This window comes from Pleurodeles waltl, chromosome 7 (assembly GCF_031143425.1).
Source record: "Pleurodeles waltl isolate 20211129_DDA chromosome 7, aPleWal1.hap1.20221129, whole genome shotgun sequence".
Classification (NCBI taxonomy): domain Eukaryota; kingdom Metazoa; phylum Chordata; class Amphibia; order Caudata; family Salamandridae; genus Pleurodeles; species Pleurodeles waltl.
Genome location: NC_090446.1, coordinates 121,919,639 through 121,946,259, shown reverse-complemented (window position 1 = coordinate 121,946,259; position 26,621 = coordinate 121,919,639). Strand labels below are relative to the sequence as shown.

At 44.3% G+C, this 26,621-nt stretch overlaps 1 protein-coding gene across 3 annotated transcripts in view; it reads left to right on the top strand.

Moving 5' to 3' along the window:
• The window catches only part of C7H20orf204 (chromosome 7 C20orf204 homolog), a 142,966-nt gene that overhangs the window by 5,812 nt on the left and 110,533 nt on the right, over window positions 1–26,621 (top strand). The window contains exon 1 of one of the 3 annotated variants that reach the window (XM_069243238.1): window positions 26,330–26,371. The exons of 1 other annotated variant lie outside the window; for it this stretch is intronic. In XM_069243238.1, coding sequence (XP_069099339.1) covers window positions 26,360–26,371 — 12 coding nt within the window. In that variant the 5' untranslated portion in view covers window positions 26,330–26,359. One more of the 3 variants, XM_069243237.1, reaches the window with a different exon arrangement.

Sequence of the window (26,621 nt, the reverse complement as noted above, 5' to 3'; positions counted from 1 at the left end):
AATGTGTGTAGTGTAGGGTGAGAAGGGGTTTCTAGTGTTCAGAGATAGGAGGAGCTTTGACATAGAGAGGGCTTTTAGGAAACTGGGATGGGTGGACTTTAGGGTTGATGAGGTATTTTTAGGAAGCTGGACAGGAAGGTGTATCGGAGTAGTAAGGAATTTTTAGGGAACATGCATGGGTGTTGGTTAGGGGCGAGAGAGTTTTGAGGGGTCATGGATGTGTGGGGTTTAGGCATAGGAAGGGGTTTCAAGAGTTCAGGAATAGGTGGAGGTTCGAGGTTGTGAGGGATTTTTAGGCTTCAGAGATTGGTGGAGTTTAGATGTAGAAAGGACTTTTTGGGTTCAGGGATGGATGCAGTGTAGGCTTGATGAAGGGTTTTTAGGGTACATGGATTAGTAGAGTTTAAGGGACACGGATGGGTGGAATTTAGACGTAGTTAGGGTATTTTAAGGGACAACAATGGATGTTTTTTAGGGGTTGTGAGGAGATCAGGGATGGGTAGTGTTTAGGATTGGTGAGAGGTCAGCAAATTAAAAGCAACCAAAGTAAATTTGTTTAACAATGTGAAATATATAAATCCAAAGTAATGTCCCTTGAAGCAAAGCAATAAATATCTACAACAAAAATGTTCCGAAAGTAAGACCTGCAACCATTGCATTCGCACCTTAAAAAATTTGAATGCAAAAGCCAATTTTGAAAAAGGACATTCTATGAATTGGTTTAAAAGAAATGGTAAAACCCAAAAAGTCATTCATCCAGCAAATATCTATTACACGGTTCAGGTGAAATGGGTTTCAGTAAATGTATTCTATGAAACAGTTCTTCAATGAAATCACATACAATCATATGCAGTGTAATCTATTGGGATAGTGGAGAAGTAGGAATGTAGAAAATGAATTGTACTGAAAGTCGGAACAGTCTAAATGTCGACCCTATGGAATGGGAGAGCAACGCTTCTGTAGAAATACTCAAAGTGAAGTATTGTAGAAAGGAGTGAAACATTGCTCTGTGATCAAGACATTTTTAAACCAGATTCCTTTGATGTATATATGTTTGAGGAACATATCAATAATTTGATTTGGTATGGAATTTTCATTTTTCAGAAGCAGATACCAAGCAGTAACCTCTATTAAAGGGTGAATGCTCAAAGATGGCCGCCATGATAGCATTATGCTATGAATGAATTGTGAGGGTGTGGAGTCTTTTTCGATTTTGACATTGAGACTAAGGGGCAGATTTAAGAGGCCACAGCACCTCCTTACACCTCATTAGCGTCATTCTTTTACGCTAATGTGGTCCAACAAGGCCAAAATCGCCGCACCAAATTTACAAAGTGGCGCAATGCATGTGTTGCGCCACTTTGCAACCCTCTGCGCTTGATTTTGCCTGCACAACCATAATGTATCTTACATATGGCGCACACATGGTGGCATTAAGGGGGGTTGCTAAGGGGCGCAAAAAAAAGTTTCTTAAATTAGGCCCTAAGTTTTGTATTTAATGCTATCTAAAAAAACATGGCAACCACTGTGAGCAAGGTTGTGGGCACAGCATAAATAAGTCATCTTGGCAGTATTGTGCATCACTGTTTGATGAATATATGAGTTATTTTTCTGACCTTTGGAGTGCTAGTCTGTTTTTTAGGTAGAATGTGCAAGCGCTTTGGCCTTTAGTAAGTACCGTGGGCTTTTAACCCCACCCATCTCATGCCCATTACTTTAATTTACTCCTGAGCTTGCTTTTAAAAAATCACTTGATTTCATTGGTAAATGCTTTACGTTTGTCGTGCCTTGAGGCTGTTTATGTCACGCCTTGCAGACTGCCCCTATTACCTGGATTATTGCACAATTGCTAATATACTTCAGCGTGGGTGAACTATTTTTTCCCTTTGTCTCTCCCCTGGCTATGGTGCTCACAGCGCCAACAGGCACAACAGGGTCACATTGTTCACAGTTACCTAATCAGAGTCATTTCTTGTGACTCTCCTCTTACAACACTTGAAATTGGTAAATGCTGTACTTAAAACAGAAATCCTCAAAGCAAAAGCAGCTCTCCTGGCACAGCCGATACTACAATATTCACTGCACTCCGGAAAACTGCCTGATAATGCTTTGTGGGGCATCACTTTTACAAAACATGTTTGCTCATAACTCAGTCTGTGGCGGTCCTAGGACAATGGGACCACCACTAAAATGTTCAACCTGATGCGCTCATTCTGTCTAGGTCATATTATGGTTCCCCACACTAGGTTAGTGGGGGATCCCCAAAATAATAACCCCTCCCACCATTCAATGTCTTTTTAAGTGTTCTCATTGTTGGAGCTTTTGTTTTACAGCTGGGAATAGCTTGTGCTTTAAGGGCCTTGTTTGTGATATTATTGCTATAGGCCTGTTACTCCTGAAAATGTGCAATGCACTATGCTCTGTAGGGGCTAAATATATTGTTACATTGCATTACTTATTGCGCTTTTTTGTGTGGTTATGTAGGGGCTAATAACATAGTTACATGACCATGTTTCTTACAAGTGCTATTTTCATTGAGGTGTCCTCTAGGGGTTGTTCTAAGCATTACAGTCATATCAACATAATAAAATAATCGTGACACGGAATCTGGTCCCATAATGCTTTGCAGGGCATTACTTGTACAAACATTTTTGCTCATAATTCAGCCTGTGGTGGTCCTATTACAATGAGACCACCCATAAAACATTCACTACTATGTGATTTTTCTGTCTACATCATCTCTGGGTCCACACACAATGTTAGTGGGGACTCCAAAATAATAACCCCTACCACCATTCATTATCCTTTTAAGTTTTCTTGTGGCTAGAACTTTTATTTTATAGCAGGGAGAAAATATGATTTATGGGTTTTGTTTGTAATACGTCTGTTATCTTTGAAAATGTGCAATGCACTACACTCTCTAAGGCTACATTTCTGGTTATACTGCATTATTTTCTCCCATTTTATTCATGTGATTATGATCTCTAAGGGCTGACTGTGTGGTTACATGATCATGTTTCTTCTGATTCTATTTTTAATGTGGTGTCCTCTAGGGGGCTGTTCTGAGCATTGCAGTCAACATACTATAATATTTGCAACACAAAGACTCACCCCATAATGTTATGCAGGGCATTACTTTTAGAAAACATTTTTGCTCTTAACTCCTGTGGTGGTCTTAGGACAATGGGGCCATCTTGAAAACACTCTCTGTCTACATCATGTCTGGGTCCTGTCACCAGGTTAGTGGGAACCCCAAAATAATAACCCCTCCCACCATTCAGTGTCTTTTAAGCTTTCTCATGGCCAGAACTTTTGTTTTACAGCTGGGAGAAGTTTTGTTTCGAAGAACTGGGCCCATATTTATACTTCTTTTGCGCCAAATTTGTGTCATTTTTATTTTTTACGCAAATTCAGCGCAAACTGAACTCCGTATTAAAATTTTGACGTTAGACACGTCTAACGTCAAAATACGGGGCTATCCCCATATTTATCCCCCTAGGCTAAAATGACGCACGGGTGGGAGGAGGGGCTAAATAATGGTGCTAAGCTTGCTTAGCACCATTATTTAACGCCTGGGTCAGACCAGGCGTTAGGGGACCTGTGGACCCATTTCTATGGTTAAACACCATGGAAATGGTGCCCTCCCCAAGTCCCAGGGACACTCCCACACCCACCAGAGGGACACAGGAGGATGACGGAACCCATCCTAGGTAATTCCAGGTAAGTATTTTTTAAATATGTATATTTTTTTGCCATAGGGGGCCCTAACTTGGGGGCCTCTGCATGGCACAGGGTGCAATGGCCATGCCCAGGGGACACTTGTCCCCTGTGCTGGCCATTGGGGTGGTGGGCATGACTCCTGTCTTTCCTAAGACAGGAGTCATGTTTTTGCTGGTTGTGCACCAGGAAATGGTACTAGTTTGGCTAGAGGCATTTTTATGTGTCAGAACCACCTCTTTCCCTACCACCACCCCTACCTGGCTAGCAGCTTTTTTAAAGATGCTAGCCCAAGTTTAGCGCCAGCTTGTGCCATTCCATTAATACGGCGCCCGGCTGCCATTGTAAAATGACGCAAGCCGGCACTATACTATTTTATAAAAGTATAAATTTGGGCCCTGGTTTGTAATATCATTGCAGTAGGCCTGCTAGCCCTAAAAACGCCCTCTAGGGGCTAAGTATATGATCACACTGCATTACTTTCTCCTGTTTTATTCATGGGGTGATGCCCCATAGGGGCTAACAATATTGTTACATGATGATGTTTCTTACAAATGATATTTTTGTTATGATGCTCTCTAGGAGCTGTTGAGCATTACAGTCTAATGCCAAAAGTTTATTTCTGATAAAGATTTATATGATAATTGTATATGTTTTAATAATCTCTCCTTAATACAATCTATGACCATGAGTCAGGCCAACTTAACGTCTTTATTACTCTAAGACTTTTTGAACACCTTTAATATGCTTGGGTGACCCTTCTAGTTTATTTCTCCTCTGTGGCTGTCTTGTGTCTTTTTTGGGGAACTGTGTTAGCCAGCCAGCAACTCTGATGGTGAAAGTGGTATTCTATTGAAATTAACGTGGCAGATTTAAATTAGGATGCTAAATGGCAACATTTAAATTTTTTTTTGCTGCAGATAGAGGAAGAGGGTAAATGGAAGTGCTTTAGTTATATGCAGGGCCACTGGAATTATATGGCAGGAAAAGATGAAATTATAAGGCAGGGTTGACCAATATATGTGGCAAGAAGAACGAGTTACTTACCTTCGGTAACGACTTTTCTGGTGGATACATTAGCTACCTGTGGATTCCTCACCTAATGAATACTCCCACTCGACGGAAATCTTCTTCCTAGCTTCTGCACGTCGACGAGGATGTCACAGTTGCCCACGCGACGCCGTCTGACGTCATACAGGCAATAAGAGGTCCTCGCCGACGTGCCGACATCAGTACCAACATTTTTTACGTGCCTGAGAATAATAGGCCATTGAGATGAAAGAACAATAGTAATATTTAATGACATTTCAAACAAACACATCATTCTGAGAATTCAACCTACCATTTTTTTTTTTTTTAAACAAGTAAATAAATATATGAACTATATACATATATACATATATACATAATATATACCAATCCTCAAAACCAAGAGGAGCACACTCAAGAATTACTTGGTTAGACCAAACAGGCAACTGGGAGGCAGGTGGGACCGTGAGGAATCCACATGTAGCTAATGTATCCACCAGAAAAGTCGTTACCGAAGGTAAGTAACTCGTTCTTCTGATGGATACAACTACCTGTGGATTCCTCACCTAATGAATAGAGTCCCAAGGCAGTACCGCACTCGGTGGTGGGTGCCTGAATGGTCAAACCAAGAAATCCTGCAGCACTGACTGTGCAAAATGGGCGTCCCTTCTGACCTCAGAGTCCAAGCAGTAATGCTTTGCAAAAGTGTGAAGGGACGACCAAGTTGCGGCCTTGCAGATGTCGACCACAGGAACACCCCTAGCCAAGGCCGAGGAGGCCGACTTAGCTCTGGTGGAATTAGCTCTTATACCATCAGGGGGATCCTTCTTTGCTAAAGAGTAACACATTTTAATGCAAAGAACAACCCACCTGGAGAGTGTTCTCTTGTGGACTGCCTTTCCTCTCCTCTTTCCCACGTATCCGATGAAAAGCTGATCCTCCAGCCTGAAATCCTTTGTCCTGTCTATATAAAAGCTTAACGCCCTCTTTGGGTCCAAGCGGTGTAGTCTCTCTTCTTCCTTTGACGGATGAGGCGGAGGATAAAACGTGGATAGAGTAACTGTCTGGGCCAAATGAAAGGGTGAAACAACCTTCGGAAGGAAAGCAGCCTTGGTCCTCAACACCACCTTATCCCCATAAAAAGATGTATAAGGGGGTTTTACCGACAGAGCCTGCAACTCACTCACTCTCCTTGCAGATGTAATAGCAACCAGGAAAACTGTTTTAAGAACTAACAATCTTATGGGGCAAGAATGCATAGGCTCAAAAGGGGACCCCATAAAGAAAGTTAGAACCAAGGACAAATCCCATTGTGGCATAACAAAAGGATTTGCAGGAAATTTATTCATAAGGCCCTTCAAGAATCTAAGTACTATTGGAGATTTAAATAAAGAAGGCTGGTCTGGAAGACAAAGAAAGGCTGACAAGGCAGACAAGTAACCCTTAACAGTAGCCTCTGCACAACCCCTCTGTGCTAAAGACAAAGCAAAAGATAAAACATCCGACAAATGAGCACGTAAGGGATCAATCTGCCTCTCTCCACACCATACCACAAATTTAGACCACCTATTAGCGTAGATAGATTTAGTGGAGTGTCGCCTGGCCGATAAGATAACATCCACTACCTCAGACGGGAGAGAAAAGGAACTCAGGTTGCCCCGTTCAATCTCCAGGCATGAAGGTGCAGGCTCTGGAGGTTGGGGTGTAAAACCTGCCCCTGCGACTGCGAGAGGAGGTCTGCCCTGAGAGGGAGACGGAGCGGAGGGCACAGTGAGAGTTGGAGAAGGTCGGAATACCACACCCTCCTTGGCCAATCCGGAGCAATTAAGATTACTTGGGCCCGGTCTTGGCGTATTTTCCTCAATACTCGAGGAATCAAGGGTATGGGTGGAAACGCGTAAAGCAACTGGTCGCACCAGGTCATCTGAAACGCGTCCCCCAACGCTCCTTGTACCGGATACTGGAGGCTGCAGAATAACGGGCAGTGCGAGTTCTCCCGGGTGGCAAACAGATCTATCCGAGGAAACCCCCACATCTGGAAGATTAGAAGGACTTGATCGGGATGGAGACGCCACTCGTGGTCGGCCGAGAAATGGCGACTGAGACTGTCCGCACGTATGTTCAAGACTCCGGCCAGATGATTTGCTACCAAGCAAATCTGATGGTCCTTTGCCCAGGACCATAGCCGAAGAGCTTCCCTGCAGAGAAGGTACAACCCTACCCCTCCCTGTTTGTTTATATACCACATCGCGGTAGTATTGTCCGTCAGGACCTGAACCGACTGACCGCGAAGGGATGGGAGGAAGGCCTTGAGAGCCAGAAGTACAGCCCGTAACTCCAACAGATTGATATGAAACATATGTTCCACTGGAGACCAAAGCCCTTTGATCTCCAGGTCCCCCAGATGAGCTCCCCACCCTAGAGTGGAAGCATCTGTTATTACCGTGGTCACTGGTGGAGGTTGCGTGAACGGCCTTCCTCGGGAAAAATTGTCGCCTGCAAGCCACCACTTCAAATCCGTGGCAGCATCTCTGGAGATCTTTACAGAACCTTCGAGACCCCCTTTGTGTTGAGACCACTGCCTCCGGAGACACCACTGAAGAGCCCCTCATGTGCCAGCGATCATGCGTGACCAACAGTATGCAGGAGGCAAACAGACCGAGCAGACGCAGGACCTTGAGGACTGGAATGACCGCTCCACTTTGAAACATTGGAACCAACGCCTGAATGTCTTGAATCCGCTGAGGCGGAGGAAAGGCTCGATTCATTGTTGTATCTAGTACTGCCCCTATGAACAGGAGGCGCTGAGAGGGCTCTAGGTGAGATTTGGGCACGTTCACCGAAAAGCCCAGGTCGAACAACAACTGGGTTGTCGACTGCAGATGATGCAACACGAGCTCCGGGGACTTGGCTTTGATCAACCAGTCATCCAGGTAAGGGAATACTGCTATCCCCTTCCTTCTGAGCTCTGCCGCAACCACCGACATCACCTTCGTGAAGACTCGAGGTGCTGAAGTAAGACCAAATGGGAGGACCGCAAACTGATAGTGCTGCGACCCCACCACAAACCGGAGATACTTCCTGTGCGACTTGAGTATCGGGATATGAAAGTAAGCATCCTGCAAGTCGACAGACACCATCCAATCTCCATTGTTCAACGCCAAAAGCACCTGAGCTAGGGTCAGCATCTTGAACTTTTCCTGTTTGAGGAACCAATTCAAGATCCTCAGGTCCAGGATTGGTCTCAACTGACCATCCTTCTTGGGAATCAGGAAGTACCTCGAGTAACAACCTTGACCCCTTTCCTGCTCTGGAACCAACTCCACCGCGCCCTTTGAAAGGAGGACTTGAACCTCCTGTTCTAACAACAGGAGGTGTTCTTCTGAACAATAAGATGGGCGGGGCGGGATGGGGGGCGGAAACTCCTGAAAGGGAAGGGTGTAGCCTTTTCTCACAATGCTCGTAATCCAGGAGTCTGATGTGATGACCTCCCACTTGTGGAGAAAATACAGTAACCTCCCCCCTACAGGAGAGGAGTGAGTGGGAATTGGTGGAAGCCTAAGGCTGCTTCCCCTGCTGCACCCCTCCAGAGGAAGAGGAAGATGCAGAGTGCTGCTGAGAGGCTCCCCTGGTACGGACCCTACCCCTCCCTCTAAAAGATCTATAGGAGAGAGCAGAGGTAGGCTCCTGGAATTTCCCTCGAAAGGAGGAGGAGGAGGAGCCACAACCAAATCCTCGAAACCTCCTAAAAAATCTGGAGGAGGCAGAAGAAGTGGCTTGCAAGCCCAGCGACTTGGCCGTGGCCCTGCTCTCCTTGAACCTCTCTAAGGCCGAATCCGCCTTGGCACCAAAGAGCTTGTCCCCATCAAAAGGAAGGTCCAGTAGGGTCGACTGTACATCCGAGGAAAATCCTGAGTTACGAAGCCAAGCCTGCCTCCTCGTAACTACAGCAGTGCCCATTGCTCTAGCCACAGAGTCAGTTGTATCCAACCCAGATTGGATAACCAGAGTTGCAGCTGCTTGAGCGTCCGATACCAGATTCAATAGCCCCTGAGGGACCTCCGTATGCGTAGATGCAATTTCGTCCATCAGAGCATAAATGTACCTTCCTAAAATACATGTAGCATTGATGGACTTTAATGCCATGCTACATGACGAGAACACCTTTTTGGATGCCATGTCCATCTTCTTGGAGTCTCTATCCGAGGGCACAGTTGGAAAAGAACCAGGAGCAGACCTTGCCGAGCAGGAAGCCTGGACCACCAAGCTTTCAGGTGTTGGATGTCTGGTAAAAAAACCAGGGTCAGCCGGTGCAGCCGATACCTCCTAGCCACAGATCTATTGACAGCTGAAGAAGACACCATCTTCTTCCAGACTTCCAAAACAGGTTCCAGCAGCACCTCATTGAACGGCAAAAGTGGTTCTGCCAATGTAGAGGCCGGGTGCAACACCTCTGTCAACAAATTCTGCTTGGCTTCAGTCACCGGCAAAGGAAGATCCAAGAAGTTAGCTGCCTTCCTGATAACAGCATGAAAAGTGGCCGCCTCTTCTGTAAACTCCCCAGGAGATGACAAGTCCCACTCGGGGGAAGTATCTAGGCCACTAGCAGCGTCCAGCCCATGGAGACCCTCATGAGAGTCCTCAATCTCTCCTTCCTCCAGGTTCTGTCTCTGGTACTCCTGTTCTTCAAGGAGGCGGAGAGCAAGCCTCCTCGAGTGCAGCGTCTCCTCAATCCTCGGCGTCGACATGGCATCAGCAGATGTCGAAGAACAACGCCGATCTCCGGATCTGTCCGACGCCGGGTCTACATGCGCCACAGGTACCTTCGGCGCCGAACCAGGAGTCGGATGGAGAGAAGACTGCTTCGGAGTCGTAGGAGGTCTAGACGGCGCCACTGGTTGAAACATCGAAGCAGCCGGAGCCGAAGGTGTCGAAGCCTCAGGAGCCACCGGAGCCGATTCCGACGCCGAGCCCACGTTCCCCAGGGGGAGAAAGGGCATAAAGGGTGCCGGTCGAAGGGGAGCCGAAGCACCCATGTTGAAAGCCAAAGGGCACGAAGGCCCAGCCGGTCCACCACCTGGAGCCATCTGCTGGAAGATGGAGAACATCGCATTGAAAAATGCGGTATTATCAGCTCCAGGGGCCGGGAAAGCCGGATACTGGGGTGCCTGGTTCGAAGGCGACACCGACGCCGGCCTCGTCGTCTGCAACGTCGGAGAAAACACTTGAGGCTGCGGAACCTCAAACACTGAAGGTGGTTGGCCCGATGACCCGGGCGAAGTCGGTGAGGCTGGAGAAGGCAACGGCGTCGACGGATGAGGAGTGACAGTGGGACTGACCTCCCAAGTCTTCCGACGCCAAGTTGGTGGTGACCTCGACCGAGACCTCTCTTTACTCGACCGGCGCCGTGATTCTCGATGACGCCGGGAGTCCCGATGACGCCGATGAGACTTCGGTGACGAGGATTTTCGATGGTGTCTCTTTTCCCTCTTTTTCGACTTTGCCAAAAAAAGCTTGGCCTCGTGCTCTTTCAGGGCTTTCGGATTCATATGCTGACAAGAATCACACTTGTCAACATCATGATCGGAACTAAGACACCACAAACAGTCAGAATGTGGGTCCGTCACTGACATTTTGCCCCCACACTCACGACAGGGCTTGAATCCTGACTTTCTCTGCGACATTGTAATCTCAGAGAAAAAATAGATCCAAAAACACACTGTAACTGTCGAACAGCAACAGTAGCTCCCTCGAAGTTAACCGTTTCGAATGGCACGGAAAAAAGGGAACTGACGTTGGCACGTCGGCGAGGACCTCTTATTGCCTGTATGACGTCAGACGGCGTCGCGTGGGCAACTGTGACGTCCTCGTCGACGTGCAGAAGCTAGGAAGAAGATTTCCGTCGAGTGCTGGCGCAATGGGAGTATTCATTAGGTGAGGAATCCACAGGTAGTTGTATCCATCAGAAAAGTCCAGTTATGAGTTTACGGTGCCAATAGCTCTAACTCAAGCAAATGTGAGACTTATTGCATTGCAAATGCTTGTTTCTTTGGTGAGCAGATTACTTCTATATGTCTTTTCCTGCAAGAAGGGCTTCATTCAAAATGTGCTAGGGATACAGCCATGGCCAAATAAATCACCAATGCTGCAAAAGTGCTGGTGCAGGTATTTTTTATGTGGTTTACGGAGGTGGACAGAGTTAAAAGTGGTAAGTGACAGGCTTTTCTGGCCTATCGTGTATCGTCGCCTATTGTGGCCCTAGAGTAACCACTGGAAGAGTTGAGTGTTCAATATATATTTAATCAAAAAATCAAAGATTTAAACCTACTTAGGAAAATGTAATTTATTATTTCTACACAAAATGAATTGAAGCTACTCAAAACTTAGAAATTGAAAAGTAATAGTTATAGCTTAGAGTTATAATTTGCACCCGGAGCAAAACGTACTATAGCTAGTGTATCTCTGTACACAGTGTTGTCAAACTGCTAGCCCGACTTAATCCTATGGGAGGAAAAACAAATTCTACAAGCAGGTAGAGTACAGTGACTTACAAGACCAGTCTCTAGGAGTTAAGGTAATTAGTGGGCAAGATCCAAGGCAGCGCCTACAGTACACCCTCAATGGCACAGGGGTGGCTGGGTGCAGAGTGCAAAACAGCGTCTGGTGCCCAATGCGTTTCTATGGAGATCAGTCAATGTGAAAAGAGGCTGCAGGCTCTGGCCTGGAGGCCAGCCGGGCTGAACCAACAGCAGAGCTCAGTCCTCACTATGTTCAAGAACGGGTAGTCACTTTTGGTCCTCTTCTCGACGGCTCAGGGGTGACAGGTGCAGATATGTCCTTAGGAGTTGTGTTTTCTTTACTGGAGTTGTCACGTTGGAGGGGAGGCTGCGTGCAAAGGTTGTCGGGGAGTCCAGGAGTGGTGAAACCACAATTGACTTGGACTATGGAGGGCTGGGGGACCTTGTAGGCACCGGGGGCCACTTCAACTCGGGTCAGAGACAGCAGGTGCAGTGGTGACTTCAGGTATCGGTTTTGGTTGTTCCAGAGGCTTCAGAGTCCCTTCTTTTGGAGTTTGCTGTAGAACAGGTCCGCTGTTCAGGGGAGGTCTTCAGTCTTTTTCGAAGGCAGGCAGTCCTCCATGGTTTCTGGAGTCACAGCTGCTGGAAGTGTATAAACTTTATCCCCACTGATGCCTCCAAAGGTGAAGGTCGGGCGCTTTGCAGGAGGGAACATTTTCTGTTCAGAAGCCACCCTAAAGGTTTTAGAGAACTGCAATGACTGAAGAGGAAGATCCTGCGCTGTCGCAAGAGGAGGAAAAAGAGGTGGTGTGGAGAAAGAAATAGAAGGACTTCATAATATGGGATTTTTTTTCTTTGCTACCTGGATGTAATACAGTTAATTATAAACTTGTTAGATGCAACCAAAGTAACAACGTTATTTCTTATGGGAACATTAAACAGTTCTCCTTAGGTATCATGTTAATGAGAAATCACCAGCAGGCAATTCATTCCACCAGGCTGGTGCATGAGGAAAGAAGAAAGGAGATACAGGAGGCAGAAGCAGGAACATCGGCAGCAGCAACTTCTTCTGTTACTTCAACACCTTCTATTGAGTCAGCACCTCTACCACTGCCTGCTTCATATTTCCCTCCAGTAGCACCTTCTACTTCTTCTGCTCCATCTGCCCTTCCACCAGTAGATGCTCCTGGTTCCGCAGTGCAATACACCCCTTGAGGCAGAACCATTAAATTGTGGAGCAATATGGCAGTATAGCAATATACTGTCTCCTATACCATACTGTCATTGTTTTGGGAGAGACCATTCATTGCGAGCTTGTCATGGTTCAGCAGTATGCTCCTCAAAAGCCATAGTTTTTTTAATTTGTTCTTCTCTTGTTTGCAGTTGAGACAACTGTTTTCGTTGGTCATGTTGACCTTGTAAAAAAAAAAAGAAAAAAATTCCAGAAAATAAAATAAAAAAAAGAAGTAAAAAAAGTCCTTTTCAGAACAAAGCAAGGGGCATATTTAAGAGCCCCTAGAGCCTCCTTGCGCCACATTTGCGTCATTTTCTAAACGCAAATGTGGCCCAATGAGGCCACAAACACCGCTCCATATAGTGCCACAATGCTTACATTGCGCCACCTTGTAACCCCTTGCGCCACATTATGCCTGCGCCAGGCATAATGTATGCAAGGGGGCGTTCCGGCACTAGTGGGGCCGTAAAAATGGTGCAAAGGAATCTATGTAATTTCTTTGCACCATTTTTAGCAGCTCCCATTGGTTACAACGGACCTGTGTGCTTTGCAGGATTAGCGTAATTCTTTTTGATGCTAATCCTGCAAAGCACCAGACTAGCGTAAAAAATTATGACGCTAGTCACCCTAACTACCGCCATGTTGTACCATATTTTAAATACGGCGCTACTATGGGGTCGTTAGGGGAGTGTTAAGGGGGGCAGGGAAAGTGGCTCTGCACTAGGTTCAGCGCCACTTTTCATAAATCTGCCCCCAAATGTCTCAAAAGTTCAAGGGCCAGATGTATCAAGCCTTTTTGCATTCGCAAACGGTGCGAATGCAAAAAGGCCTTTCAGAATGTATGAAAGGCATTCTGAACGCAATTTAAAGGAATCGCTAAAATAGCGATTCCTTAAAATTGCGAGCCCGTTTAGAGAATCGCAATTTGCGATTCTCTAAATAAGAAATCGCAAATAAGGAATCCTTATTTGCGATTTCTTAAGCACATGTATGAAGCAATTCCTTAATGTGAATTGGCCACTAAGGAATCGCTATTACCACCAAGTTGAACTTGGTGGTAACCATGTGCAAATTTTAAAAATGCATTAAAAATGCATTTTTTAAATTGACATGTAACGCACACATGCCCTTTTGGCATGTGTGCACCTTACATGTCTTCCAAAATTGTTTTGGGGTGCAGCAGAGGGGGCCTTAGGCCCCCAGCACCCTGGAGTTTGCATTTCCCAAATTGCGAATTCCAGTTAGGAATTTGCAATTTGGGAAATGCAAAAATTTCGCTAATATGGGTCGACAGGCCCATAGGTGCGAATGGGGGCTGTATCGCAATTTGCGATTCGGTAATAGCATGTGCGATTTTTAAGAAATCGCTCTTACCAAATCGCAAATATGATACATAGCATTTTGCGACTCAGAAATAGCGATTTCTTAAAAATCGCTATTTCCGAATCGCAAAAGGCTTTTTTGATACATCTGGCCCAAAAAGCTTCTGCCAATATTAACCATATTATTTCAGGTATCAGAAACGACTAAATTGTAATTAATACAGAGATAAATCATAAGAATAAGGTATGTTTAACATGCGCCTCACGGTGGCTTCATAGTACATTGTGGGTTAATAACAGACTACAGCTAGAGTGATATCTGATTGTATTTAATGAACATAACACAAAGTTAATCCATCATTGTTTTACTTTTTATGTGTTTTCAGACAAATTTACCATTTGTTACACTACTATGTTATCACTTAGAACACTTACAGTTCAAGATGATCATATAGTATTAGTCACCATGAACTTTTAATTTTTTAAGGACTCTACCATGTTCTTGGCATGTATCTTTATATAGTTTGACATATTCTACTTTGTTAACATGCTCCACAGGTAGTAAGAGTAGACAATGTAAGTTAACTCCTTTGATGTTATTTGCTGCTAAGCCAGTAGGAGCAGTAACTACACAAGATAAATAAGAGCTAGTAATGCACATAAACAGTAATTACTTTAAAAAGAAAGCTTTTCCCTTGCCTGCTTGTCTGTTTACATAGTGTAATGAAGGTTCATACGTTGTACATTCATATGTTCCATTTTCATGTTGAAATCCATGATCTACAGATTCTTTTATCTATTTGTAAATTTCAAGTTGTTCCCCTTTTAATTGAGATACTAATGGACTTATTATAATCTTGGCAGATGGGGTGTTACTCACGTCACAAACATGAAGGATATACTGTCCGCCGTATTATGATTCCATTATATACTATGGAGATCGTAATACGGCAGACAGAATATTCCTCATGTTTGTGACAGAATATTCCATCCACCAAGGTCTTAATCAGGCCATAAGTTATCCATGTCCTTTTTGACTTGGCCTCATTGCATTTGAACATCATTAATGGCAACCACAGCTTCAGTATCACTAACTGGTTTTCTGAGTTTAATCCATGTTTTTTTTGCCCACCACCCCACCCCAGGTTTGGACCCAGCCATATTCGAATCAGCCTTGACCTTGCTCCCCATGGGAACAGCCCAGCCTGAAATGCCAGGCCAGGTCCTCCCTGGACCAGAAACAAGCATCCTGGGACCTGTTTCATTGTATCACCCCTCATCAGCCAGGCTAGCTTGAATCCAGTGGCACAGTGAGCTGGAGACCCACGTCTGAGCGTAACCTTCCCAATTAGGGCGACACAAGTAAAAAAAGAACAGATGATGTGCGGAAGGCTGAACAATGCAAACATTTACCCCCAGTCACAAAGATCTGGGTTTAATCCATTGTTTTTTACTCGCCACCCCAGTTTGGACCCACCCATATGCAAATCACTCTTGACCCTGCTCTTTATGTGAACAGTCCAACCCCGAACTGCCCAGGGGACCGGTTTTGGGGTATCAGCCCTCATCAGCTAGTGAGGTCACAAGCAGTGCATGGCGAGGACACAAATTATAGTTAGCTCTGCTAACTATAACTGGTGAATTTCTGCATTTTTTTTTAGTTCTAAACGTTAATGTTGTCACTGAAAAATTCACCTAATTAGAATGTTACTTTAACCTTTGTTTTTTTTCAGTGAATATATATTTTCACAAAAAGGTGAAAGTATTTCTGAAACACACAAGCAGTAACACAGCAAAGACACCACAAAAACACTCCACAATAAGTTAGAAAAATAAAGTATATTTTATGAACAAAATTAGACCAAAATGACAAAAAATCTTATACATAGAAGTTGAGGTATGAATTTTTAAAGAATAAACAAATCTGTAGTGCTTACATGCAGAAACTGCCAACTGGGCTATCTGGTGTTGCCAAAGTCAAACATTCAGGCCGACTGCGATAGAGCATAGGCCGGCTACAAGACCCACGCAGGGCAGTTCCTTGGCCCTTGAGATGCATCAGCGTAACAATGTTGATGTGTTACTTCTGGGTCTGCGCTGAAAAGAGCAGTGAAGCAATGCTTTGGTGTTGATCCGAAGGATGAAGGTGATGCATTGATTCCAGGGCATGCAGAAGGGAACATGTACCATGGTCCGCAATGCGGTGCTCCGCCTTTCACAGCAGCAGCGTGTTGTCGACAGCGATGCGGTGTCATCAATCCATGGAACAGCGACGATGCAGTAGCAAAGCGTCGATGGTGAAGGCGATGCATCGGTTTCACAAGATGCAACAAGGTCGATGCATGGTTCTTTGCAGGAGCAGCCAGAAAAACCCACTTCCAAAGGCCCAGGACTGGGATGGCACCACTTGGCAGGGCAGAACACACAGCTGGCAGAGTCCACAAGCTACAGCAGGACTGTCAGAAGTATTTTGTACTTCTGAGACTTCAGAAAACAGGAGGCAAGCCAGCAAACCCTTAGAGTCACTCTGGGTTCAAGTGATGCAGGTCTAGTCCTCCTCATCCAAGCAGGGGAACATCCGGCAGCAGGGCAGCTTAGCAAAGCAAGATTCCAGCAGGGCAGTGATCCAGCAGAGTAGCAGTCCTTTAAGCACTACACCAGTTCTTCTTCCAGGTAGAGGCTACACAGATCCAGAAGTATACTGATTTGTTGAGGTCAGAGACCCTGTACTTTTACCCAGTTGTGCCTCTGAAGTGGGGGAGACTTCAAAGAAGGGTCTTTGAAGTGCACAGCTGTCCTTTCTTCACAGCCCTGGCTCTAGGCTATCAGTAGGAGGTAATCAGCCTTTTGTGGGGTGAGAGCACTGCCTATTCAGGTGTGTTAGCCCTTTCCTTCCTTCCTGCCCAGGAAGAGCCATCAGAATGAAGATGAGTGCTTAGACACACCTAACCTTCCTGTGTTTGTAGCTGTCTAGAGGGAATGCACAAAGTGTAGCTGTCACCTACCCCAGACGCGTATTGGAGACAGGCTGCAGGCACACAGAGCTGTAAGAGCAGAGAAATGTCCACTTTCTAGAGGTGGCCTTTCTAAAATAGTAATGTTGATTTCAACTTTACCAGTAAAGAGGATTTATCATTGCCATTCCAAGGATATGAAACATGACATAGCTACTCCTTCTCAATCAGGAATTACAACTTAAAAGAATAATAAGGAATTTCTAATGTTAACATATGAGATGGGTAGGCTTCACAGTAGTAAAAAACGATTTTTGGAGTTTTTTTCTCCCGGGACATGTAAAACTTAAAAGTATATGCCCTACCTTTTACTTACAGAGCACGCTGCCCTGGTGTTTCCTAGGGTCTACCTCAGGGGTATCGTATGTGTAATAAAAGGGGAGTTTAAGGCTTGACAAAGGGTTTCAAATGCCAAGTTGAAGGGGCAGTAAAACTGCACACATAAGTTCTCCAATAGCAGGCCTGAGCCATGGTTAGGGGGCTACTGGAGTGAGTGGCACAATGAGTGCCACTGGTAGCATTTATTCTACAGGCCCCGGGCACAAGCAGTGCACTTTACTTGGGACTTATAAGTAAATTAAATATTCCAAATGGGGCTAGGCCAATGTTACCATGATTTAAGGGAGAGAGCACAAGCACTTTAGCACTGGTTAGAAGTCGGAAAACCAGCAAAAACAAGGTCAGAAAATAGAGGGGGAAGGCAAAATGTTTGGAGGAAGACTACCCTAAGGCTGTGAGGTCTAACAGAGGATTATGAGGACTGACAAGATGCAAACATTTGTAATCTTGTACACAAACTTTTTTGCAGGCATATTGATACTGATTTGTACGTTGACAGCAATGAGGATGTGAATTGTATGCCAATTAACATGACTTGCTGAGGACAGAACTGATGGAGATATTTTTATTAATTAAAATGGGAAATCCATAATTTATTAATTGAACACATGATAACAATGATGATGTCCTGAAACTGGAATGAAATTGCAAGAATACAACCTTTTATAAGTAATAGCAATGATGGGTGTAACTCTCTTAATTAATGTTGTTGTTTCACATCTGGGACACATATTGTTCAATAAAAATGAATTCTGAATATTTTAAATATTAGTTCTATAAGGTGTCAGTTTTTAATTAAGATTATAATTTTCTTATCTGGAAATGTGTGCAGATAGGTTTGTCATGCATATCTGTCTATTAACTTGATGCGTGTTGGAAACTACATTTCCCACCATTCTGTAAACATGTGGTAAAACATGAAAGCGGACCCAACCAAACATAGAGGACCATAATCTTTATGTAAAAATGTAAACATGTACACTCAAGAATTAGCAAACACATATCTCTGTTTATTCTGGACAAAAGCACCAGCTCATGCAACACATTTCAGCTCTATGACCTTCATAACACATTCTTACTTCAAGCGTCTGATCCCTCTCTTTCTCTTTATATAGATATATGTATGTATGTATGTATGTATATATATATATATATATATATATATATATATATATATATAGATATAGATATAGATAGATAAAGTTATAGATAGATAAAGTTATAGATATATATATCTTTTACACCCTCTAACGGAAGGTTAAAGATGAACGGGCACACCTCGGTTTCAATTTCAACAAATATTATTAGCAGAACTCCATCCGTCCAGACGTAGTTCTGCTATTTAAAATTCGTGAAAATTGAAACCGAGGAGTGGCGTTCATCTTTAAACTTCGCTTAGAGGAAGTAGAAGATATTTGAGAAGGGGAGCTGCGCCCGTCATGGAACACACACACCCCAGGTGGAAGTAACCAATAACCAGCGGCAGACAATCAAAATATATATATATATATATATATATATATATATATATATATATATATATATATATATATATAAATATATATATATATATATATATATACACACACACACATACATATATATAGATATATATTCAATGAAAAAAACAAAGGTTACAGGGAAGTTATAGTTCGGAAATAGAATTTTAAAAAAACCTAGAAATTCACTGAAAAACCAAAGGTTACAGGGACATTTTAGTTAGGCTCACATTTTAAACGTACAAAAGCATAGAAATTCACTTGTTTTAGTTAGTGTTATCTCAAGTAACTATAACTCGTGCCCTAAGGTAACTAGAACTTGTGCCCTCACCATGCACAGTTTTTTCTTAAAATTCTTTGCAGCAAATATTACATTGATATTGTTATCAAAGATGGCATGAGTACTGTAATATGTGGGGTAATTAGCAGTGCTTGGCAAGGGCGCAAGTTTTATTTACTCTAGGGCACGAGTTATAATTACTTGAGATACCTCTAACCATAACCGGTGAATTTGTACGGTTTTGTAAGTTTTAAATGTGAGCCTAAAAATAATGTCCCTGTAACCTTTGATTTTTTTCCTGTGAATTTCTATGTTTTTCTTAACATATAGTCATTTTCATGACTATACATTAATCCAACCACCGCCGTGCATGGCATTCGACTGTGTGCGGAGGTGGTTGGCCACAGGGTTGTGAGTCTCTGTCTGGGTGGGACAGTGTGTGCATCAGTGTCTTACTGGGTATATCAGTGTCTGCACAGGTCTGTCAGTGGGTGCATGTGTGTCTGAATGGGGATGTGAGTGGGTGCACGAGGGTCTAAGTGGGTCTGCGTTGGGGTGCATAAGTGTCTGAGTGGGTCTGTGAGTGGGTATGTAAGGGTCTGAGAGGGTGTGTGAGTGGGAGAAAGATTTAAAGAGAGAGAGGTAGAAAGAGAGAGAAAGAGTGAGAGGGAGAGAGATAGAGTTTTTTTAGGCTTTGATGAATGATATACTTAGAATGAGATATTTCTGCACAAATTGAAAATAAAAATGTATTTGTCAATTAGAAAGAGTAAGATCAACTTCCTGTATGAGCTTTAAACATTTGTAGCTGAAAAGAAATTAAAGGAGGGAAATGACTACAGCTACACCTGGGGGCAAACCCTCAACTCTCAGTGTGAAGGTCTGTGACCTTCACAATTAGGCTATATATATTTGTTTCTCCATTTTTTCTTTTGCCCTCCACAGGCTATCTGAGACCATGGGGGATAGCCTTACGGCCTTCCCTGCGGACCCAGATGATTTTTTTTTTCTTCATTTTTTTACCCTTATGGGCTATATCTGGGACCACAGGGAGAACCTCAAGGCCTCCCCCGTGGTCTCAGCCGGCTTCGGCCTCCTGCCTGAGCTTGCATTGCTCCAGCAACCAGGGAACTGCTTTTAATAGCTGTAGGAGGCTGGCCTGGCTTATAGTGGGTACCTTGTGGTACTTAAACCTCGTGCCAGGTCCAGTTATCCCTTATTAGTAGAATAGAGGTAGCTATAGCAGAGCAGCTTAGGCTGAATTAGGAGACATGCAAAGCTCCTACTATACCACTTATATCATATAGCACTATATCACAAGAAAACACAATACTCAGAGTTACTAAAAATAAAGGTATTATATTTTTAGTGACAATATGCCAAAAGTATCTCAGAGGATATACTCCCTTAGGGGGTAAGTAATATACACAAATTATATGCACACAAACCAAAAATAGGTAAGTAACAGTTAGAAAAGTAGTACAAACAATGTAGGATCACAATAGAATTCAATAGGTAGAAATAGGTCTAGGGGCAACACAAACCATATACTCCAAAAGTGGAATGCGAACCACAAATGGACCCCAGACCTAGTGTAGGTTGTAGAGGGTCGCTGGGAGTGTCAGAAAACACTAAGGGTGTCCAAGATACCCCACCCCAAGACCCTGAAAAGTAGGAGTAAAGTTACCCTACTACCCCAGAAAGACAGTAAAGTCGAGATAGGGGATTCTGCAAACATGATGTAGGAGTCCAACTCAGCGAGTTGGGCAATGCAGGACGGAGTGCTGGGGACCTGGGCTAGGCTGTGCACGAAGGAAGTCTTGCAAAAGTGCCCAGAAGCCCGAGCAGCTGCAGTTCATGCAGTACACAGGATTACTGTCAGGCGTGGGGAGGCAAGGACTTACCTCCACCAAATTTGGACAGAAGGGCCACTGGACTGTTGAAGACACTTGGACCCAGCTCCTGTGTTCCAGGGACCATGCTCGTCAGGATGAGAGGGGACCCAGAGGACCGGTGATGCAGAAGTGTGGTGCCTGCGTTAGCAGGGGGAAGATTCCGTCGACCCACAGGAGATTTCTTCTTGGCTTCCAGTGCAGGGTGAAGGCAGACAGCCCTCAGAGCATGCACCACCAGGAAACAGTTGAGAAAGCCGGCAGGAAGAGGCGCTACAATGTTGCTGGTAGTCTTCTTGCTACTTTGTTGCGGTTTTGCAGGCGTCATGGAGCAGTCAGCGGTCGATCCTCCGCAGGGACTCATAGGGACTGTTTCTCAAATCACCCACTCGTTCTCTTAATTGCCTTGTGATGTGGGTTTGCAGCCTTACTTTAGTTTTAGTTTGGAGCGGTGGATGGCACACTGCGGTTCTTGTGGGCTGGGCTAGGGATGGGAAGAGCAGCTTTTATAACTGCCCTGCAGGATTTACACTTATTGCCAGAAATTACCAAGTAACCTAATTTGTTTACAGTTACCATCCAAATAAAGCATTTGGACAGAGAGATCAGAATGCAGGCCCAGGAAGACACAATCAAAAATGAGGTTTGGCCAGCTGTGAATGGTCAATGGGCAGGTCAGTGAAGTCTCAATGGGTAAGCGTGACCCACGCAGCCTACCTCCTGGAACTGGCCACCTGATGTTGAAAATCTCTGTAGCTGGATCCGAAAAGTGGGGGTTACAGGGTGATCAAGATCCATTAATGGTCTGCACACGTCCTCCCTTAATGTAACTAGAAATATGGATGCATGACCTTCCAAAGGTATATTCCTTACATTGGTCCTTCAGCCACAAGGGATGTACTTTTTAGGATGCAGAGACCCTCACCCACCGAGGTGTTGTGCTTCTTTGGGTCGTGCTCTGCGTTAGGTGGGTGGTGCAAAACACAACATGCCCTGCCACGGGGCACTATAATAGAGACTTTTTGCTAGTGTCTTGTGATCCGGCAGGGCTGCAGGTGCGTGCCCTTGATTTTTAGGACAGTTTGGTTAGTGGTAGATTGGGAACGATTTAAAATTGACGACGGATTCCCAGAATGTTATTTAATTAGACAGTTAACCGACTGTGGGTCTGGTTGCCCATAGGCTGCACCCAGATGTACCCCAAAGGCAGAAGAATGGGCCCGGTTCCAGGAATTTTCGATCTGGATGGGCCAAAAGTGTGTTCCGGGTCCATATTTGTCAATTCAGAATCCTACAAGCCCTAGATTTACATCATATCTTCTTCTGATGTAGAAAGTTATTTGAGAGTAAGAATTGATGTCTGTACTGTCACTCTCAACCCTCATATCTTGCAGGTCAGATTTTCACGCAAGCATGTAGATACCCAGCAGATCGTAATAGTAGTTCAAGCTATAGGAGGTCCTTGTCACCACACCCAACCCTTGACATCTTTTCACTAGGAAAACTGGCTATTTACTCCGTGTAATTTGCCTAACACCTATTTTTTGGCACACTGTGAACTTTGTAACTATTTATTTCCATGTATTTTTTTCTGCAGTGTTCTTTCATTGCTAAAAAGGTTAAAAAACACAATCCAAATAGAAAAAGAGAGCAGTATTCTTGACAGTTGTCTGATGTAAAACTGGTAACTGCATTCAAAGGTGTAACCTTCTCTGATTGTATTACACAGAATGCGCTGGGGAACAACAGGCACGTGCACCCACTTTGTCTGCCCCCAGAGCACTATGGTACTACAGAGGGGCTGCACATGTTTGTGCAGCCCCTTCTGTAATACTGACAGCACTGGCACATATGCCAAGCCAGTGCCATCTTGAGAGTACGTTCCTCCATTGAAATGAGGGCATCATTTTGCCCTTGTGTCCGCCCGTACGGATACTGGCACAGAGGCCAGCAGGCCCTTAGGAAAAGCACTGACAGTACGTCACAAAAAGGTGGCACGCTGTCAGTCTGCCTCCTTAAGCCAGCCCTCTGGAGGGAAGAAAAGGGGTCCTATGGACCCCTAGATATACCCCTGTAGGCAGGTGCATGGCACTCACTGCACCTGCCTGCAAGGGGATCTGTCTCTCCTCTTTACAGGACAGGCAGCATGCCACCTGCACTGTGAAACACTTTTATACTTGTAAACAGTTGCTCCATATTTCACTGAATGTGCTGGCCGTGGTGCAGGCGTGGTGCCCTAGGGGCAGCGCATTAATTTTAACAAGGCCCACTGTCCCTGTTTCGGCCACGGCACAAACAGGAGCAGTGCACCCTATCTGAAATGCGGTCCATCTTGTTCTTTGAAACCTCTTACAAAGTCACCATAGGTTTGCTATGAGCTTTTTTCTTATGTGCTAAATGACCCAATAACTTATTTGAGGCAAGCAGCAACATGTATTTTCTGAATGTGTATGTGATGCAGATATGGGTCCTGAAGGGCAAGGGACCACAAGCTCTAAAGTTTCTGTGCATGAATTATTAGCTGTGTGACGTCTCACTGTAATAGCGAGCCTTATCAACCTTAGGCCCACACTTTTACTTTTTTTGCGCCACATTTGCGCTGCTTTTTGACGCAAAAGCGGCAGAAACTTACAAAATACAATTGTATTTTGTAAGTTTGCGCCGCTTTTGCGTCACAAAATGACGCAAATGCGGCGCTAAAAAAGTATAAATATGGGCCTTAGTCCTATGCACTGAAATGAAAAAAAGTAAACAAATGCTATTTTGGAAATGTGTCCAAATAGAATAGATTACATTTTGCCTTCAAAAGTATACATATTCCGGTTTTAGAATAGCTGTATAAATTATATGCTATGTTATATGCAGAGACTCTCCATTTATCTGAAAAACATATTTTATTTGTGGCTAAACTTTAAAATGTCCATTTTAAAATATATTTGTGGAATGACTTATTTAGTTCTGAGGTAAACTTGGATAATTAGCATTACTAAATCTGTGTATCATGCCACATTGAGTAACCCGTAGTAGCCCTTTATGGAACTGAATTATGATGAGTCCCGTTGTGAGCAGATGTGATTAAACAAAGAATAAGATTATTATAACCAGAGCCACTGAAATTATTCAGCAGAGTTGACTAAATTATGCGGCAAGAAAAGCATATTGTGTGGCGTAATCTAATACATTTAGTGATACTATGACTTCATTATTTGTCTTTTATTTTTACACTTGTAGACACTGTTTGGGTATAGGTTGCACCTAATTAGTACAAGTTTAACACGCAAGTATTGCAATATGCAACAGAAAGTTAAGAAGTCAACCTTTGCAAAGGGCCTTTAACTGTGCGACAAACTGTGTTGCAGCATTTTTGGCGACTTTTGATCTGTTTGAGCTAGAAACATATTTTTTAAATCTGCAGATTATGCAGCAGATGATGGATCCTGTGGCAGATGTGGCTAATCCATAATTATACAGAATACAAAAACAACAGCTGGAAAACTACATAATCCCAGTGGCCCTGACTGCAACCTGGAAATGTGCACCAGACTGTAACAAGATATCAGAATATGAAATGTTCACATTTTTAATCTTGCCAAACTGGTGAGAATAAATTCAGCTAGCACAATATCTTACTTGAGATATCACTTTTGTTATTACTTTATCACAACATCTGGCAGATAACAGACATGCACACATACTTCAGTGAGCAATGTAATTCAACATTACATTTTAGGTAATGGGCAGGCATTTATGATTCCCTAATGGCTGCTCATCCAAACAGGTGCCACTCTCTAAATAGTGTAATGCATGCTCCATCCTACCCCATATTACTGCACACATCATTCATATGGTAACATACATAAACACTCTCAGAAATCCCTGTCGAAATTGAAGTGCAATGGCTGCTCATAGCCCTGGGCCCTGGAGGCACTGCACCTGCTGCCTTATTGGCAGGTAAACCCCTGTCCACACTCTGCCTACAAACATGCCTCAACTGCAGCTTGACTCAGGCACAATCTAGTGTTGACCCTGTCCCCCCCCCCCGCCACTCCCCCCCGCGTTTTTGTTTCTTTACCGGCAGGACCAGAATTTTAATGTCCCAGCCAGTACAAAAATAGGGAAATCACCTAAAGCAGGTACGTTTTCGCCTTAAGACTGTAATCAAGAAAATAATGCGCTTCAAAATGTGTTCTAGAGGGTCCTTAATGACCTCTGACTGATAATTAAAGTAAACAAATGGACAAACCATCACATCGTAGGGCTCTTAAGAGGTGCGTTCTGCATGCCCTCTTTCACCATGGCTGGGAGAGCTGAAGCTTCCATGCCAATAGCCCCGATTGATGCAGGAGACTCCTAATTTTCAGAGCCAAAAATGGCTTTATTTTGGTTGTCCCCAGCCTGCTTCAATAGAACTCAGTGGAGGAAATACATTCTTCTGATTCTTTTTTTAAAATCTCCGACTTGCCTCTTTGAAAATGTAGGCATGTATGCCAGTGGTCATGTTTGGGTGGGCTGGCCCACCAGGCCCCGCTGCTAATACCAGGCCTGTGTAGGGCTCACCTTGAAGCCCGCCAAGTAAGAAAGCGAAATGAAGAACACAAAGCCCAAATAACAATGACTGGCGCTCAGCACTTGAATAGGGAGTTTTTTAACAAGGGGACACATCAGTGGTGGGCAACATTGACCCACCCGCGCCTGAAAGGAAGAAACCAAGTTAAAAGTAAATTGGCGCATGAGCGGTAACCTCATGATCATGATAATGGCATCACCCCTTGAGTCAGGAAGACGGTCAGATGGACAAAGGTTATGGTTGGCAAAGGCAAGCCTAGGGATGTTAAATTGCAGGTCCAGACACCACTTGAAGCCCAAGGCCCTGGGGGTAGCCGCTACCAAACAAGTCAGGTAACGAGTTAAGCCTAACTTCTGGCACTGTAGTTACCCTAGAGACTGAACAATCCTCCAACTTCCTTATCCTTGATCAGTGCTTAATTAGAGCTGGTGGTTGCAGGCGGGGCCCACTGGCACTTATGCTTTGGCACTGGCACTTATTGTTCCTCATCAGACTTTGACCAGAACAAGAAAGAGAAAAAAATAAATGTGGGAAAGAAGGAGAAGAAAGTCAGAAAAACAGTGACAAATGCAGAAAGCAGGGATGAAAAAACGCAGAGGAGTGAGTTTGAGATGAGGGAGTGTCTGGTGATGAATTCAATGATTATGAAGGGAATCAGTACTCTCTAGCATTGGCACCACACACTTCACCAGCGCCGGTTGCAGCTTCTGAGCCAATGTTTGGGTCCCAGCACTTATAATTGTACACATTGTCCTGTACGATGTTCTGTTGCCACGTTTGCTCTACAAGTAGCATAAGAAATATTGAAATTGCTCAGCCCCACCTGTTGATGAGCTATGTAAATCAGCTACGAGCAGTGATTTCGTAATTTGTCAATGCATGCGGTTGGGGTTTCCGGCTGAGTGACACGGGAAGGAAGGAGGTCGAAAAGGAGCCTACAAGAGCAGGATGGAGAGACAGGTAGTGTGGAGTGCTAGGAAAAGGAGGCATGAGATGGAATCGAGGTTAAGCTTCCTTGTGACTGTGCAATCCTGAAACTCGACAGTGCCGGCGCTAGGACTCTGAGACAAGCTTTGGGCCCGCGGACTTGTTTTTCTTAGAAATGAATGTGGTCATTCCCGCAGAGCAGCGAGTTAGGCAGGGCCGGGCTGCAGGCCGATGGAAGTGGGAAGCCAGCCAGGCTGCAAGGTGAGTCTCTACGCATCATTGC